The sequence below is a fragment of the Melitaea cinxia genome, chromosome 4, assembly GCF_905220565.1.
Source record: "Melitaea cinxia chromosome 4, ilMelCinx1.1, whole genome shotgun sequence".
NCBI lineage: Eukaryota > Metazoa > Arthropoda > Insecta > Lepidoptera > Nymphalidae > Melitaea > Melitaea cinxia.
Genome location: NC_059397.1, coordinates 8,354,242 through 8,373,851, shown reverse-complemented (window position 1 = coordinate 8,373,851; position 19,610 = coordinate 8,354,242). Strand labels below are relative to the sequence as shown.

At 34.5% G+C, this 19,610-nt stretch overlaps 2 protein-coding genes across 2 annotated transcripts; one reads left to right on the top strand and one right to left on the bottom strand.

The window, feature by feature from the left end:
* The first annotated feature begins 3,954 nt into the window (after positions 1-3,954).
* On the top strand, positions 3,955-4,991 carry LOC123653347 (single-stranded DNA-binding protein, mitochondrial). Its single transcript, XM_045589363.1, has 3 exons — positions 3,955-4,180; positions 4,401-4,485; positions 4,566-4,991. The coding sequence occupies exons 1-3, from the start codon at positions 4,163-4,165 to the stop codon at positions 4,901-4,903; spliced, it is 441 nt and encodes a 146-aa protein (XP_045445319.1). The 5' UTR covers positions 3,955-4,162; the 3' UTR covers positions 4,904-4,991.
* A 5,293-nt stretch (positions 4,992-10,284) lies between these two features.
* On the bottom strand, positions 10,285-13,575 carry LOC123670116 (ets DNA-binding protein pokkuri). Its single transcript, XM_045603623.1, has 4 exons — positions 13,257-13,575; positions 12,207-12,758; positions 11,872-12,121; positions 10,285-11,784 (listed from the first exon to the last, which is right to left on the bottom strand). Exons 1-4 carry the CDS (start codon positions 13,522-13,524, stop codon positions 11,448-11,450), a joined length of 1,407 nt encoding a protein of 468 aa, XP_045459579.1. The 5' UTR covers positions 13,525-13,575; the 3' UTR covers positions 10,285-11,447.
* Positions 13,576-19,610: the final 6,035 nt, after the last annotated feature.

Genomic DNA, 19,610 nt, shown 5'->3' with positions numbered 1-19,610 from the left:
TGTTGTTGGTTCCATGTAGATGGGAAGGGGCTAGCGTGTCTGAACAGGTTGCATCCCATACCAGCACCCGGCCCATCTTCCATGGAATCAAACTCATACCGTCCGGTCTCTTGCCATCGTCTCTTGCAATACCAGTCGGCTCAAGTAGACTTGGCACGTTGACGGTGGCAAGGGACCGGCGTATGATATCGTTAAGTGCGGCATGTCTCGAGAAGCGGCCTGCACTTTTTAGGCATGACAGACCGTGATGTCCTAGCTTATCGACATCACTGCCACAGGGACATTTATGAGGAGCGCAGACCGGAACCCCAAGCCGTAGACAGGTTGCGATTCGGAGCGTGTCAGGCTCAAGAAATGTTCCTGTATTTGTTGAAGGGTACGCGTGAAGCCAGTAGCCGGCCTCGTGCGTACCCACGGCCAAAAGCCTAGCACGCGCCGAGCCTGTACTACAGCTTAAAAGATTGTCATAAGTCAATTTGCAGTTTATGTTGTCCCAGCTCCTCTGTGAATTTGGAGAAACTGGAAAATTTTGACCTGGGCATGCAATTAAGAAAGCGTTTCTAGCTTCTTCCAAGCCAGCAATCTCAAAGTTTGAAGGGGATGCCCTTAAAATTTTACTTATGAGATTTGCTGAACTATGGACAGAAGATAGGAAGGCTGGTAAAGTGACACTGGAAATTTTGCGAATCCCTAAACCACCATAACGAATAGGTAGGGATGCTTGGGTCCAAGATTGCTCGTTCAGTTGCATATTAAGAATCGATTCCAAGGTAATTTTGATTAAGTCATCTATTTGTGTTAAAAGATCTGGGTGATTCCAAAAGGAGCAGCAACGGAGCGCATACGTAAATTTAGGGACGAAAAGACAATATTTTAAGATGCAAAGTGCATAATGTGGACTAATTTCAAGGAGACTGTCAACTGAATTTTGAAATTTAGTGATTGAATTATTAATATATTCAGAAATAGATTCATCAAAAATTGGAGAACCTAAAAGGTAAAGGGAATTACTGTTAATTATTTTAATATTTGGAGCCAAAATATTAAATTTTTGTTTTACGTCATGTAAATTTAAGTCGCAGTTATTTATAAAAAGTTCGCATTTGCTAAAATTAAGTTCCAAACCAATGGCTTCAAATTTATTTTTGATTAAAAAAAGGTCCGATAACACAGTATCCACATCACCTCCTAGGGTTCCGTCGTCCAAATACCAGACGTTGAATTTAGAATTTAGATTTTTAATTATCGGATTTATAGCTAAACTAAAAATTGCAGGCCCAAGGGGATCACCCTGTTGACAACCCACTTCCGAGGACAGTTCATTAGAACGATATAATAATTTTGTTGGGTCAGCGTAACTGAGAAGAAGATAATTGTATACTTCTGGTATATGTTGTTTTATTTCTGTCAGCAGGGTATCCCTATTTACCGAATTGAAAGCATTTTTGACGTCAATTTTGAGCAACACGTCAGGCTGGCCGTAAGTTAGGAAAGAGCGTAGGGCATGGACGGCTGCCTCACAGCCTCCTTTTACACCGAAGCCTAACTGTACGGGTTCAAATTCCGAATTTAATTTTGGTAAAATATGCCGAACAGCAATTTTGGAGGCCAGACGTCGAAGTGTTGATCCAACAGCAATTGGTCTCACCCCTCCGTCCTTTTTGGTGAGGGCGATGAGGTTCGCGCCGAAAAAAATGGGAACAATTTCTGGATTGACATTACCGGAATACATAAAATTTATTAATTTAGTGATCGAATTTACAAGTTGCTCACCTGCATCACCCACAGAATGCGATGTTAAATCTTTCAAATGTTGGGGTGAGATTCCATCCAAACCTGCAGCCGAACCTGGTTTAAAAGATAAAATGGCATCCGTAACATCTTTCTTTTGAATTTGAAGGCATTCTTGCCCTGCTGTTGGTGGGTCGAGAAAAAATGGGTTTACTGGAGCTGGAGGGTGTTTTGTCCGTAAGGCCTGAAGTGTGTCAGGGGTATCTGGTGATAGCACGTCATTGGAGAACAAAAGGCGAGCGGCACCTTTGAGATCTCCATCACAGATTTTTTTTTCGATGATTTTGTTGCGATTACGATCATGCTTGATTGGAGGTGCGGGAGAAGGCGACGAGCTTATAGCACAGTTATTCTTGATCTTTTGTGTCAACGATAAATTCGGTTCATCAGTTTTTATTATATGTAGTGTGCTGTATGAAAATAAAAATAGGTTCTGCCAGTCTTGAGTACAATTGCTAATGTAACATTTCTGGATTAATTGTGATAAATATGTAGCAACTGTTATTCGGGCTCCTCGAGGGATTCTTTTAATTATGGGTATACTATTTTTCAAATGGCTGAGATATGTGTGGAAAGGCTTTGTATCGTTGGCTACATAAGTAGGCGCACGCGGAATAGTTGGATGGATGTCTAATGGTGAACTATTTTGGCTACATTCCCTGTGTGTTTTTGTAGTATGTATTTTGAGGCCTTTCAACGATTTGAATATCTTGTTGCACTGTGTACATGTATGGGTCGTCTTCGACGTGCCATCACTAGATTGGGTCACGGACTGCATTTAAAACATTTAAATACATTCATTAAAAAAAAGGAATAACTTAAAAACAAATTAAAAAAAAAAAACACAATAAAGCAACTTAAAATAAACACTGAAAAAAAAAAAAAAAAAAAAAAAAAAAAAAAAAAAAAAAAAAAAAAAAAAAAAATAAACACTGAAATAAAAAAAAAAAGTCAAAATATGACGGCTGCTATATATGTATTGTTAGCATAATATCGATTATTTTAATACGTTTCGTGACGTCATGCAACAGTGTTAATAAAAATAGTTCCCTACCCGCTAATACGTTTTGTAACGTCATGCAACAACGTCAATAAAAGCAGTCCCTACCCGTTCAGAGGGCTCTTTTGCTTCTCGGCTTTCGGAACGATAGGTCGTTGTTTCATGACGAGTGCGTTGATCATTTTTATATTCAAAGTAACTGTTGTTTGCTTGGTTAATTTAAATTGTAATTCTCGGTCATTATTTTCGATTAAGTTAGTGGTTAAGGTTAATTTTTGTGATAATTGTTATATTTGTAAAAATGAGTAATAAATAGAAGTTAAGTGTTCGGTTTTCTGTCTTTTTTTTAAAATAAATAAGTTTGTTTCTCCTAAAAGTATTAACTTTTATTTAATTTTTTTTTCTCTCGGCCATAGTTTTCTCTCGGGTGCTTCCGGCACATCATCGTATATATATAGTTGGATTTGTTTGGAGTTAAAATTTTGTTCTTCCTTGTTCCTTGTGTTGTTCTTTCGTGTTTACACTGCGATTATTACTATTTATTTCAAAACAATGAATATTCTGGTATATACATAATACTGTCATAAATATATTGCGAAGCAATCTACTTTTTGAAAAACATCCCGTGGTGAGACTCGAGCTCCGAATAGCCCTTTTTTGCAAAATAAATACAGTCTCAATATCTGTAGTATTACCCTACAGTAACGGACCGTAAGACGCGCAGCAGCAACGTGGGTTAGTTGTCGTACTTTTCTAACTGCGAATGCTGCGGAGCTGAGTCTACCATTTAAGGATGACAAATGGGAATTCCACTGGAGTTTTCAGTCCAAATTTATCCCTAAGAAAACTGTAGTATCATTGACAATAAGACTCTCGTTATGTATTTCAAAATTATAATTTGGATGCTTATCATTGGGCAACAAAAACACAACGCACTTGGTTTTGTTGGCGGTGGTTTGGAAGAAAGGGGGTGGTGCTATTCTACTCGGCTGACACCACACGGCATACACATTACTAGCCCCTACAAAATTTATTGTATTAAAATATTAAAAATATCGATACTTTTTTAACAAGCCTAGGCTGTCTAGGTACTGATCATCTGTGCTCAGAACCATAGACCATAGTATAAATATTAATTTGTATTTACTATATCAGTAACTAATACTTAATCTGTGTACTATATTCGCGCTTTTTTATTAGGTACCTACCTATTTCTATTTACACTTCTTGACAGCTTGACTTTACTTTTCTGCAAAGACTCTTTGTGCAAAGAGTAAAGTAACTTGCTTCTTTTCTGGCACATCTTTGTGATCTCGATGGTGTGACTATATAAATTATATAAAAAAGAAGGCTGAAAGAAGACAAAAAAAAATGCAGTGCCTTTATAAGGTAAGTGACTTACAATTTTATATAACCTCTTAAAATACCGGTTAATAAATAATGTTAATACGAGTTTAATTTTTATATTATACAAAGTTTCACAGTCCGTAGAAGTTCGGGTAGATTTTAACTACTTAAACACGAATCAATTGGAAACTATTATCGCTCTGTATCTTCTTCTGCAAAATGCATAATAAATGATTATACATATTTCAAATAATTTTTAAAGGTATCTTCAACACTCCGAAGAATAGTCTTAACTCAACAATTACACACATCAGCAGTGCAATGTGATGTTCAAAACACGGAGAAAAGTAAGTCGTTATTTCTAACAATAAAAATGATTTAGGTGATTTGAAACAATTTGATATATTTTTATCAATTTGAATTTTAGCTATCAATCAAGTCACATTATTGGGTCGAGTAGGTGCTGATCCTCAGAAACGTGGATCTGAAGATCATCCCGTAGTGAACTTCCCACTAGCTACTCATTTTAGTTACAAATATGAGTCAGGTGACATTTTACAAAAAACGGATTGGCATAGGATCAGTGTCTTCAGACCGGGATTACGTGACACAGTTTACAAGTACTTAAAGAAAGGTCAAAGAGTGTATGTCACTGGAAAACTATCGTACGGTGAAGTTAAACTAGATGACGGGCAAGTTAGAACAGCATCAACAGTAATAGCAGACGATATTATATTCTTCCAAAGTCAACCTCAAAATACATAACCACTTTTTAAATTGTACTAATACTGATTTTTATTAATGATTAAGTAAAGAAATTAATGTTATTGAATAAAAGTATTTCAATTAGAAATATATTTTTAATTTGTTTTAACACATATTTTGACCAAAGTAGAAATGAATTACTTAAGTCATATTTATAGCAGTCTTATACAATAAAAATATTAGTTTGAGATTTTTAAATGGTATTTTTAATACAGTTGAAAGTATTTTTAGTAAACAAATAATTATAAGAAACTGTTAAGTGCGAGGTAAAGTTCTGAATGTGGCCATTTATGAACCACCATACAATATTTAACAGAAAAAAAAAAATTACTTTACAAACTCAAAAAAGTTGTTGGTAATTATTTTTTTTATTTTTACAATTTATAGTTAAACCCATAGCAAATAGTTTTGTGTAGGAACTTTTAAATGTGTTTGTAAGTCATTATGGCCAAAACAAACAAAAATTTGTAGTGAGTGATGATTGAAATCACAACTGCACTAACAGCCAGTTGTGCCCACTATGGCCTGTCGTTATATGAATTTGAGGGCAAACCTTTTAGACGAATTTTATAATTTTTCTTCTATGCTATTTTTTAATTGGAAATTGGTTTTACAATTTATTTATTTCCCTTTCGGTTTAGTAAGTTGGACCAGTGAGAAAAAAAAGATAAATGTGTGTTTTCAAAACTAACAACTGTTTTGTATTTGTACTGATTATAATAAAAAAATATTCTTGTCAATTATAGAGAAGTAGCATCATTAAGATATTTTGACTTTTTATACTTCTCTAAAAGTAAATTTTTTGTGTAATACATAGGTACTACTTTTCTTACTACTTTGTAACGTGAGATTTTTTTATACTCACAATTAGTACAAAGTATTAAGATTAATGAAATTAACAGTAATTGATTTTTCTACAAACTACAAATCCATTTTCAATTGCGATATAAGATTGAAAATATTAAAATAAAATAAGTATTGCACACATTGTGGAGATTGCGTTAAAATATTGGTAGGCGCTATTTATTTCCTTGATCGCGAAGTATTGTTTGTTTTTTTTTGCGCGTACTTCTTTTCCTATATTTTTACTAAATAATTGTGTTTGCTTGCTAACGAAAAAAACCGACTTTAATTACATCGACAAGTAATACTACGTAGGTAGAGAAAAATAGTCAAGTAAATACGCATTGACTATGGGCAACACACTAGTTCAACACACGAGTTCGCGCTATTTTTGGCGTGAACTTGTGGAGGCCTGTGTCCAGCAGTGGAATGTGATGGCTGAAATGATGATGATGACTGATGAAATACGCATTATCAAAGATTTCTCCAAAATTTGTAATTAGATCTCGATGAAATTTAAATGTGACCACATGATAAACATCGGCTTTCGATTAAATAAAAAATCATCAAAATCTGTACAACCAGTAAAAAGTTATGCGGATTTTCAAGTGTTTCCCTCGATTTCTTTAGGATTCCATCACCAGATCCCGGTGTATATATATATATAGCCGGGCCGGCAGCCCCGGCCCGGCTAACCTAGAGGGTAACCTCGAGGCCCGTACCCAGACAGGCCCTCAAGTCTGCCATGAAGAGCCACAACTCAACGGGTCCCCCAGTAGAATTTTCTCCTGTGTTGGGGGTCCGGAAACACAATACACAAACACAACGCCCAGACCACGACTAACATCTATATGGTCGATACAAATGTCTGTCGTGAGCGGGAATCGAACCCGCGACCGCCAGCGCAACAACCAGTGCTATTACATTTTCGCTAACGCGTCGTCAGTCATAAGGCATAACACAGTTCCACTACCACTTTGGAACTTATAAAGCCGACCGATGGCGGGATAACCATCCAACTGCTGGCTTTGAAATACACAGGCCGAAGACGGGCAGTAGCGTCTTCGGTGAAACAAAGCCAGCCCTGCGGTCACCAACTCGCCTGCCCAGCGTGGTGACTATGGGCAACATACATAAGTTCGCGCCAAAAATGTCTTGTGGAGGCCTATGTCTAGCAGTAGACTGCAATAGGCTGAAATGATGATGATGAAGATGACGACTGTGATCTGGGCTATAGATCGGATCGTAAATCAAATTTGTTAGTTTCTTTTTAATACCATCGTTGGGAAATGCTATATAATTTATGTTGTATTACTTTAGTGATGAAAATATTTAGGATATCTATTATTATTTTAGCAAGAGGTAGTATCTCGGCCACGTGTCACTTTACTTTTGTTTTTATATTTAGGCATAATCGAGCTTACTTTATGATAAGTTCAGAAACAAAATTACAAATTGTTTTAAGCTAGCGACCCGCCCCGGCTTCGCACGGGTGCAATGCTGATACTAAATATACTAGAGAATGTCTTTATTTATAGTGTGAAGCTAGCTTATAGCATGGTTATTATTAACACAATAACAACAACATTCAAATGTGTCGTTAGATTACGCGTTGTTACAGAATACGTTGAAGAAATAAAGGTTCACTGCTCGTTCCCCGTAGGTGGTGATAGGGTGATAATATGTAGCCTATATGTTGACACGACTTCTTAATAATATTCGTGCCAAATTTGAAGTAAATCCATGCGGTACTTTTTGAGTTTATCCCGGACATACATACAGACAAACATACAAAAATTCTAAAAACCATATTTTTGGCTTCGGTATCGATTGTAGATCACACCCGAAGTATTCTTTTAAAAAAATATTCAATGTACAGTTTTGACTTTCCTACCATTTTATTATATTACTAGCTGCTGCCCGCGACGTCGTCTGCGTGAACGCTATACAGTACCAAAAATACCTACGATTATACCTTTTAAAATAACATTCATTTACCCGTTTCTTCTTTACATTTCATATCTACAGAAAAAATCTCATAGATGGCGCTGCTTTAAAATTGTCTACTTATATTCATTTAATTATTTTTATCGACTTAGTTACTTATATTGCGTGATTTTTATAGTGTGAAGCTAGCTTATATAAGCATGGTTATTAACATAATAACAACAACATTCAAATATGCGTCGTTAGATTACACGTTACAGAATGCGTTGAAGAAATAAAGGTTCACTGCTCGTTCCCGGTAGGTGATAGCATGATAATATGTAGCCTATATATTGACCCGACTTCATAATAATATTCGAGCCAAATTTGAAGTAAATCCATGCGGTAATTTTTGAGTTTATCCCGGACATACATACAGACAAACAGACAAAAATTCTAAAAACTATATTTTTGGTTTCGTTATCGATTGTAGATCACACCCCAAGTATTCTTTTAAAAAAATATTCAATGTACAGTTTTGACTTTCCTACCATTTTATTATATGTAACATAGATATTATTTTAAATAATATACATTTACAAACTTAGTTTCTACGCAGTATTTATATTCTCAATCACTCTTTAGCAAAAAGTATCTCAAGGTTCACTATTTGTCGCTAAATTCGACATGATTGTCTTTTCACCTTTGGACGATATAAGTATATATGAATTATTTATACTTATTTATGTGTATATATGAGTATAAGTATGTACGTATATTTACGTATGTATACATGTATAATTTTATACTCTATTGTAATTTATTTCTAATTTTTATAACAATTATTTGTACACTTCCTAACTGCTTTTCTATGCCCTGTCATATACCCAAAGATTGTCTGGAAGGAATCGCTCTTTTAGCCATAAGACCGCCTTTGTACATCTTCCTCTACGTGTACTACTTTTTAACCGACTTCCAAAAAAAGGAGGAGGTTCTCAATTCGACTATTTTTTTTTTTTTTTTTTTTTTATGTATGTTACATCAGAACTTTTGACTGGGTGGAGCGATTTCGACAAATTTTCTTTTAATCGAAAGGTGGTGTGTGCCAATTGGTCCCATTTAAATTTATTTGAGATCTAACAACTACTTTTCGAGCTATATCTAATAATGCGTTTTTACTTGACGCTTTTTTCGTCGACCTACGTTGTATTATACCGCATAACTTTCTACTGGATGTACCAATTTTGATAATTTTTTTGTTGGAAAGGAGATATCCCTAGTTTGGTACCATGATAAGGAAACCAGGATCTGATGATGGGATCCCAGAGCAATCGAGGGAAACTCTCGAAAATCCGCAATAACTTTTTACTGGGTATACCGATTTTGATAATTTTTGATTTAATCGAAAGCTGATGTTTATCATATGGTCACATATAAATTTTATCGAGATCTGATAACTACTTTTTGATTAATCTTTGATAACGCGTAGTTACTTGACTATTTTTTCGTCGATCTACGTTGTATTACTCGTCGATGTAATTGAAGTCGGTTTTTTTTTCGTTTGCGAGCAAACACAATTATGTATCTTTTATTGGTGTGCAATAAAGATTATTATTATTATATTTGTACCATTTACAATATCGTTTGATTGAGAAATCATAAGAAATTGCTAACTTTTCGAATTGATTTGAAAAAAAAAATAACGCACTTACAAGTTACAGTCCACTCGTCATTAGAGTCGTCGAAACTGTGGTCGACTAGTCGAGACACTGGTGTAACCATGTATCGCGTCGTGCAACACAAGGATTGCGGGGGAGCTTCTCGCTGGGTTATAGTGAGGTTTCGAATTTTTTTTATTATTTAATAATAAAAATGGAAAAAAAACAATACAAATTATGCCGTTACAGAGAAAAAAAACAATTTAGCTAAAAAGCCCTATTATTTCAATTATTTTTTAAAATTCCGATAAGTTCACAAAGATATTTAAACAATATTTTTTTTTATCACTATTTTAAATATAAAATATATTTTTATATGATAAACATGGATTCAACAAAAAAAAAAAAAAATCTTTAAACTTGGGGTGTATTTTGAGTTTGAGCAATTTAATAATTGTAATATTAGTGCCCTTTAGTGCACTTAGTATAAACTGGTCTGGTCAATTGACTGGTGGCCCAATTGAGGGCTGTATAAATAATACCAAAGTTATTGTGAATTTAATGTGTTAAGTGAGTGGTAAATGTGAAAATAAGTACATTATCAAAGTTACTTGACTTGTCAATATTTCTAAATTAGGACTCTGTACCTATGTTCTGAAATTCTTTATGTACCTAAGTTTTTTTGGATGCTAAAAACTGTTTTAATATTTGGTTTTGTTATAGCACAAAGAGATAATTCTAATTAATATGAGTTTTTTTTTGTTTATGAACTCTAATTTCGTTTATTGCTCTATAAGCATTATCAATATTTTTGTTATCATCAACAATAACTTCTTTCTTTCGCGTGCATTATTGTTTTTTTTTTTAAGTTATTTAATTCATCCTATTAATTAGGATTGGATAAGAGGTACCTTTTTATATATGCTCATAATGAAAAAGAAAAAAATATATATATTACAATAATATTATTTCCATTTATTTTAGGTTATAATCTGACACAACATTTTAGATTATATTTACTTTTATTGTGTACAAGTTTGGAAATCGTGGCTACCGCCAAATAGAAATTATTGTAAAAGTACAAACTTGATTGTTACTATTCTTACTGTTACCTAGGTACTTTGATAAAGCTTCACATTTTGTTTGACAAATTCTACATACATTATTTTGGTTCACTTATTCTAATTTATATTTAACTAATATTTACAAACACGATATCTATTACCTTTTATTACATTATTTACTTATATTGTTATAAGAGATCACAGAAAATTGTAGCTGGAAATCATTGAGTAAAAGCCCTAGCATATTCTATAAGACTACCACATCATACTTTTTATCACAGTGGGATTTTAGATTGAATTTCAAGGCATTGTTTAGGTAGGTTAGTTAAATTATTGTCTTTTTAACATTTATTATATAACATAATTTGTAGAACAAGTGTAGATGAAAATCTTTGATAATAGAAGTTGCCAATTATAAAACAAATATAATTGTGGTAGCTTTAATTAAATATTTCACATGCTACAATTATTTATTTTTTTGCCAAAAAAACAAAACAATGGAAGACAATAATATTTCGTGTGATATTGTTTTTTAAATCTTCAGCAATCTATAAAAAAAAAAAAAAAAACAAAAATAAACATATGTTACTTAATTAAATTAATAGAAAAATGCAATTTCAACGCATTCCGCAGATAGATGTAGCTCTACAGATGATTTTGGCAACATTTTTTTATTGTAACTGCAAGATTTCAGTCAGCAATTACAAAATTATCCATTGCACAAAATATTTATATAGTCTTTATGACTTCAACACAAATAAATTCTTGTCCTCTTTTGCTAACTAGTTACGTAATTGACACTATTAGATAAAAATCACTTGGCACAAAGGCATCATTATAGGTCCATACCCTGTCTTTACCCCAATGACCATATTTATCAAATTACTCTCAGTGTTTATATTTTTGGATAATTCTATTTATATTCATTATTTAAAGGAAGACCAATATAACTGAGAGATATTTGACTAAAATACAGCAGATGGAGCATTTTGCACAATCAAAATTTAAAACACATCACACTGAGTGTTCTATGTTATGTCACATGTTTACAAATCATTGTTCACATTTTTCACTTTTTAAATTGAGAGCATAATGTTCATTGTTATACTCCGCTTCTCTTTTTAACATCATATTATCGCCGATGAGAGCACTAATACGATGTTTGTCGTGAGGAGCGGGTGGGTCGGGTCGAGCTCGTTTCCTCCAGGGCTCTGACGCCGTCATACTTAAGTCAGTGGGCATATCTTCATCAACGTTATCCTCTTCACATCGCTCTTCTTTCATTTCCGTTTTTACCGCTGCTTGTTGTGCAACGCGAGTTGGACTCATTTGTTGCCGTAGTAGTGAAATATTTTTTATGTTTTTCAGTTCCGTTGGGTTTCTTAAAAATCTGTAAAAGGAAAAATTTATATTTTAATAAATTATATAAAAACTTTTTGTACCAGATTTAATATTGATATGATAATTGTAAACTTACTGGTAACAATGTCGTTCCCCTTGTACTTTTCTTAGTATATTGACACGATAGTAGTATCGTAGAGCACGTGACATTTTGTCATAATTCATTGACAAATGATTTTTTTGAATACCCCAAAGCTTAGCAAGACCAGCTGGATCTACTATCTTAAAAACGCCCGTTTCTCTATTTTTCCACGCAATGTAATTTGTGTATCTTTGCGTAGGATCATTTAAAAGTTGTTGCAAGAAATCCCATAGAAGTCTACCATCTGAAAAGGACAAAGTTATATTTATTAACAACCCTTTTTTTACTATAAATAATCGAAGAAGATAATTAATATTTTAGTAACTTACTTGTGTTAGATTCGGGCATATCGTTTGGAAAGAATTCCCGATGTTGAGTTCGGTAATGCGTGTGTTGTTGCGCAACATGTGTTTGCGGCGCAGGGCTCGTTAAAGCAGTTTCCTTCGGTGACCGAGGTGCCGAAAACTGGGCTTCTTCATCCGAATCCGAGTGATTACTTCCAGAACTAACAGCTTGAGCAGTTACGGGTACTGGTGGAGCATAAGCAGGGGCGTAGTTCATAGCTTCTCCTCTTTGAGGGCTTCCAGAACTATCCACCGATGGTGCTGGACTTAATGTAACAGAATTAGGCTGAGCTGCCGCAGCAGCGGCACTGTGAAAGTGGTGGAACCCATCTACTGCCCAAGTAGGGGTTGGGGGGTGTGAATGTGGCGATGGGGGGTATGGAGCCGCGCGCGCTGTAGGCGTCACTGGCGAGGATGGTACTCTCCCAAGTAAGGCTGCATCGCGTACTAACATTTGTAGAACATTATGTAAAACATCACCAGCTCCAGGGCAACGTTCTCCCAAATCAGTTTTTGTTAGAAGACAAAGGGCTTTACCTGCAATAGAAATACAAAGTTGAATACTAATAACGTAGCCTATTTGAATAAAGTTATTTTTAAATTAGATTTGATTTGATAAAATAAATACTTATAGTAAATTTTTTTTTTTTTAAATCATTATCACTTCAACCTATCGCAGTCTACTGCTGGACATAGGCCTTTATAAGTTCGCGCCAAAAATGTCGTGAAGTCATGTGTGTTGCCCATAGCCACCACGCTGGGCAGGCGGGTTTATGATTGCAGGGCTGGCTTGGTCGCACCGAAAACGCTGTTGCCCGTCTATGACCTGTGTATTTCAAAGCCAGCAGTCGGATGGTTATTCCGCCATCCATCGGCTTTGTAAGTTCCAAGGTGGTTATGTATCTGTGTTATCCCTTAGTAGCTTCTTGGGATACCCACGGGAAGAGGGGGCATGTTATATTCTTTACTACGCTACTACAGCTTTACTGTGCTACACAGCCATTTTTTATATAAAAAATTAAAAATCTTAATTACCATTCATTTGAAATAGATCCATATCGAAGTTAGGCAAGTCGAACTCCCTCTCACACCATTTTAAGAAAACGGCAACATCTTCGCGAGTCCATAATCTTGGTTCTGGAGGGAGACCAGCTGGTAATTGGGCCTTTGTATCGCCGAGAGGTGATGGTGGAGGCGGTGCCCAAGGTAATGGGTACCTCCATAGAAGTTCCGTCGGGCTAAATGGTAGCGGTAACCGCTCCATACTGGGTCCCGACGGTAATTGAAGACTAACTACTTTCATCACGATGTTCTGTAACAAAATTATTATTGAAATTAGAATTTCTATACAATAAATATTTTCATTTTAGTTTTTTGTATCATGTTATTTATAGTGCATCTACTCAGCAACAGGTGGCGCTAATACTAAGTACGAGTATGTACATACAATACAATACAAATATACTTTATTGCACAACCAGAAACAATACATGTAACATAGAAGAAAAACCAAAAATAATATGTACAATATGACTGCCTTGGTCTTATCGCTAAAGAGCGTAAGTGCGTATGGTTTAGTTGACCAATACTAATTCTTATCATTTCATTAAATGTTACGTAAAGAATTTTACAACATTGTACCGTTATACTTATTTACCTTCTTGTTTTGTTTTCATTTTGTAAGTCTTTGTAACTTCGCCCGCCTAATTTTACAATTTTATAACTACGTTTACTTTTTTTACGTTTTACAGAAAAAAATTGAATCTTTTGATTTGTTTAAACTAAACTAACCATATAAAAGCAAACTAACATAGTATATAGTCACGAGTTGTTGAATATTATTGTAGTACGTAACATATTTGTAATATTATATTGTATAATTATTTAGTTACATGTAATATTTACTTATAATGAGCAGTTATAAAATTATACTACCTTAAAACTTATTAAATCCAATTATAACAATACATAGGATGTTTTTATATTTATAATAATATTTACATATTTAGTTTTGTACATTCCTGTGACACGTTTAACTTTTTGTTTTAACATAAGATTTTTTTTTCAAAAAAAAAAAAAATTTAATGTAATGGTGAAAGGTACAATACTTTTTTACAAAAGGACAAATGAGGAGGGACGAACGCCTATCAACTGTCTGATATGGAGGGTGCACGACACGTGCATGATAATTCAATAGATCTTATTATAAATGTCAATTATTATTGTATTATTATGTACATCGAGGTTATGGTAACTCCGAAATTGATCATGACCCATTTTTAGTGTTTTAGAAAAATATCTAAAGCCGGATTCTGTAGCGGTTACAGTCATATTTGGTCTTATCGGGCGGGGTCGGAAATGCGTGAGTTAGAGATAGCACGGCTTGCCGCTCGCGATAAGCTCCGCTACTCACCGGCCGAGCTGATCCGGAACTGGCTGTGTTGTCAAAAATCCTTTCAAGCAAAATAATATTTTGTAGAATCAGCACATTCGCATTGTCACAGCACTAGAAGCACAATATCCAGTGTTCACAGAGCACGAGTCACACGCGTAGCAGCAACGATCCCTCCAAACGTGTCGTGTTACGGCACGCCGTAAACCAGCAGCGTATCTGAGGGAGCGAGCTCGCAGACAAGCGTCGCGGGCAACTCTCCGACGCGAACTGACGATGCGGTGGAGGCGCGGGCGGACGGACGCGCGTCCACTGCCCCTCCTCCGCGCCTGCACCGCCTCGCCTCACATAATATAGCGGAGACTGAGATAAAACTTCGGGAACCCGTTTGAGAATAGAGTCCCATTTTAACTGCGTATTAAAGTGCTAATAAGTTTCTGCAAACCTAGTTCATGTGATGAAGCTTTAATGTAAAACAATACAACTAACTTTACTACTTTTTTAATTGTAATTTATATAGGATATGTCATTTCTTAGGGCATAAGGAAGTGCTTGTGTGGCAAGATTACGTCAGCGTTTAAGCGCGCCACTTTTTAATAATGTAATAATTCCTTAGTAGAGAACCTAAGTAAAGCAAATACGATATTATTTGGTATTTCGGAATTTTGTAACTATGAAATAAGTGTAAACACAAGTATAGATAATAATTATTAGTTTAAATATAATCTGACTGCCTTCTCACTACCGGTTTGAAATATTCGACAGTCAAGACGGAAGTGGCCTCGGCATCTTTACCTGTTGCTCCCTTCTCCCACCGAACGCTCAGCTTTACATCTCTTTCTTACACTTACCGATCCTATAAGAAAAGTGAATAAGGCGTCTTTGGCGATTATGTGGAGTAATGTGGAGAATAAAACATTAGGATGTTTGGTCGTTCGTTTGCTCTCATCGTGACCGTGACCGTAGATCTCGCGGGTACTTTCTTTGTCGAAAATTTTATGCGAAAAGGTTTTGTCTGTTACCTAAGCACCTACTTCTGAGTATTGGTTAGATCATTTCTTTTTGTAAGTATGTAAAATAATGCTGAATTTGGTTATTACAGATTTTCCGTTTTAAAGAGGTGGTAATATCGAAAAAGAAATTTTGTGTTATCTATTTAAACACGTTACTGATCTTTTTAAGTTGTAATGACAATATTGTACTAATAATCGGGTAATAGTCGAACGTGGCTCGTTAGGAATGCGACGAGCAGTTGGGACCAGATCTCAACACATGCGGAAGTGCCCGAAATAAGTTCATTGCGTGAGCATTTATGTTTGGCGGTAGTATACTAACATATACATGTATTTTTTATATTTGTGTGCGTTATTTCAACTTGGAACTTGCAACTTGGAAACTTTTCGATACAATTAATCACTTTATTTATGTTCATGGTTAAATATATGATTAATGTTCTGTTTACTTTTCAGGATAAACTAAATTAATACTATTGACACTATAATAATTTATAGGCAATGTATAATAATTGTAAGAAGATCTCGTTTTTTTTGTTATGATCATATGCACAAAAACTATTTTATTATATTTTATATAAGAACTATTTTGTGATTAGGAAACAACTAAATAGACGCTACATATAAAACGGAAATTGGTACAAGCGAGTAAAGGGAATTATCAGGACGCTGGGTTACCGGAACCAGGAGGGTCACAAAACTAATCTCTGTTTAACTTCTGGTAATGTCCACGCTACGGAAAAAGGAACCTTCATTGCGGAAGTTGAACCCTCTTTTCTGTGCTATGCTTTCTGTCCTACATTATATATTTTATATACAAGTATACAGCATACATAATTTTGTAACATGGCAACAATAACTTTTCGTATTTTGATTTGCTTAAAGTCTACAGATTGCAAAGTTGTATCATAAGAACTTTTTTTGCCAGAAACTTTGATTTATAGGTTGTTTTATTAATGTTCGAATCCTAACTGGGGTCCTTCAAATGGGGGGTCCTGTAGGTGTTATAGATTATGTTACACGTGAAAAAATATTCCTAGTCCTTTTTGAAATTTTACTGTTGTTTGAGCTTCCTTGTATGGTGTCATAATGAATAGCATGTAGTGGTATTTACAGGAATAACCTTACTCATCTTTACTGCAGCATTACTGCATATTTGATTAAATTTATCTAATCATTTTTAAATATAAAAGCCTTTTTTAGTTTTTGGTCACTGCTCTATAAGTTGAATATACAATTCAATACAATACAACTACCAATCTAACTCAATTGCTCTTAATCTCTTTTACAACTCTTTTTAATGTGTATTTTCTAACTTTCGATATCTATTGGTAAACAACATTATAGAGTGTTTTATATTATAATATGTAAATGTGTAATATGTAATAATGTGTAAATATGAAATATGTAAATGTGTGTACCCTAATACTCGCTTGAAAAAATATAGAAGATCGACAAGTAATAGGAGGCTGATAAATATTTATAGACGACTTAATTAATGAAAATTTATCCGCTCGTGTAAAAGCTAGGAAATCTACATAAACTTAGCGGAAGTCTAGACCGGATGACCCGACATTTGAAATTGTACATATGGAAATGGCGGCATTTCCTGTGAGCCGATTCGAATCACGCGGGTTTCTACACTAATTATAAGCTGAATATAATTTTATTTCTATTAAGTAGTCAGTTTTCTAGTTACTAGCGTATTTATTTAAATTAATTTAAAGGCGAAAATATTTTGTTTAGTATAGTCGTAAGGTACAGGTCAAATGACGTACCACAAAAATTGTGCTTTATTTATTTGAAGAAGAGTTGTAAACAAAGTTGTAATTGTTCAAGATGGGTTTAGCAATTTAAGACTTCTTCCAAATGATTGCCAGCAGACCGCGACCCCGATTCAGCCGTTGTTCTGCCGTTACATAATTTGCCGCCACTCAAATCTAGGCAATGATGTCACACCGAAAAGTTGCGCCACTTTCTGCCTGTGAACTGGTAGCTTGGTAAGCAATACCACGTTGCTTAGGTTTCGAAATATTTTATTCCGAACAATGTAAATTAATGTGGGTTAAGTAGTGATTTATTAGTTTATACTAGCGATTTTAATTTATCCGGACAATAATATTGAGTATTTAAGAAACAATGTTTTATGCACGCCGGGAAATCCAGTTTCTGATAGCAATAGTGTTTTGGTTCAGATAGATCCATAATTTTTATGTAATATCTAATCTTGTTACTTGGACTTTCTGATACGCTCGTATGATGTCTTTTTAAGATGTTTCAGTTCAAATTTCTTATTTTATAAGTAACTTTTCATTGTTTATTTGACTTTTTTAAGGTGAAAAGACAACGGACACTTATTTTTTGATCCTAACGACTAACCCCCAGCAGAGTTTCTGTTCGTTCGAGTGTCACATGACAAAGCGACCCCTTCGGTGATTTGGGATCAACATGATCAAAAAAATCGGGTCGGGAATGCACCCGCACTGGGAGAGGGCACATGATTATTCATCGTATTAGGTATAAATATAAATTATACCTTTTAATATTCTATTTCTATCACAGTGACGTATGTTAACAAAAAAACTTAAAATTCTGTTTTTTACTTAAAATTATTCTTTAAAGGAAATTACCCCTTAAATTTTTGTTAATAATATTTAGAATTAATAAATTATATGTAATTATTTTGTTTTTTATTTTTTGAAGTGAAAATACCTTTTTTAACATTTTTTACACTAGAATGTAATTTCAGTTTTTGACATTATTATTTAATCTATATCTGAAAAATATTTATAAACGAGTAATTATATTTTCCAAAAAATAATTTAATAAGGGTCAGCTTCTATCTTCGTTGTTTCTTGATATAATTACAATTTTTTTTGTTCTCTTTGTGATATTATATGCGCCTCGTAAAAAGTATCGTCAAGGGGCTCTCTTGGTATGTCCCAATCGGGCCATGTGCGCGCGCTCCCACGCGTAGTTGACACGTAAGTGTGCGCCAGCGCCACAACGAAATCTACGACACAACGTCTGTGTGTGTAACTGAGCTGCTACTTCCTGGTACAATGCGCGAGATGCTTTATTTAAATTATATCTTTGTGTGCGTACGTTTTATTATTTATATTCATCTACCTCTACACGAATATTTATTACATTAACGCAGTGTGTGCTTCAAGTCTTTTTAATCTCTATTGTACTTCCTGATTATACGTTTGTGTGAGTGAGACACTTGTTTGAATGTTGGGGCGACTTATCTCGGCGAGGGACATAGTGCAGCGTCCGATTACATTATTAGTCGGATAGGACTATTTTGTTTTCATATATACTCGTATATTTGACATTTAATTTACAAAATATATTAATATATCTTAAACTAGGTAATTAATTGTATTAAATAAAATTTTGAAGATGTTAATAAAAATATAAAGTATAATAAGTAACGTATGTAACACGACAATAGTCATTTATTGAAACTCACGTCTCTATCAGGTTGTTTATATTTTCATTAGAAACAGGAAGCATAAATCCGTTGTAATATGTGCAACCCAAACTGTTCTTGGTACGAAACAATGGCAGTTCCGCTGTTGTTTGCAAAACGTTCGATTTCAGGAAGTGACCGAATGTTGATTGATTTTTTATTCTCGAATCAGAGTTATATGAAGTAGTGTATATATTAATAGGGTACACTTAAAGGTAAAAAAAAAAAAATAGCACACTATGGTATATACTTATAGGACTTTATCGATGTGGTCGATGTCGATATAATTCAACACTATTGTTGTAGAAAGCAAGTGGACAGATGCGCCTCAAAGCCAGCAGTTTGCACAATTTGAAAGGGTCCGATTGCACTCTCGGAGGGAGACTTATGAATTTACACTGCCATCCCTCCGTCGTACACATCTGTCGCCATCGACTGTGGATTAGATACAAACGTCATTAATTGATTTTTCTAAAGCCGAAGGGTTAGGGATTACTTTTCAGATACAC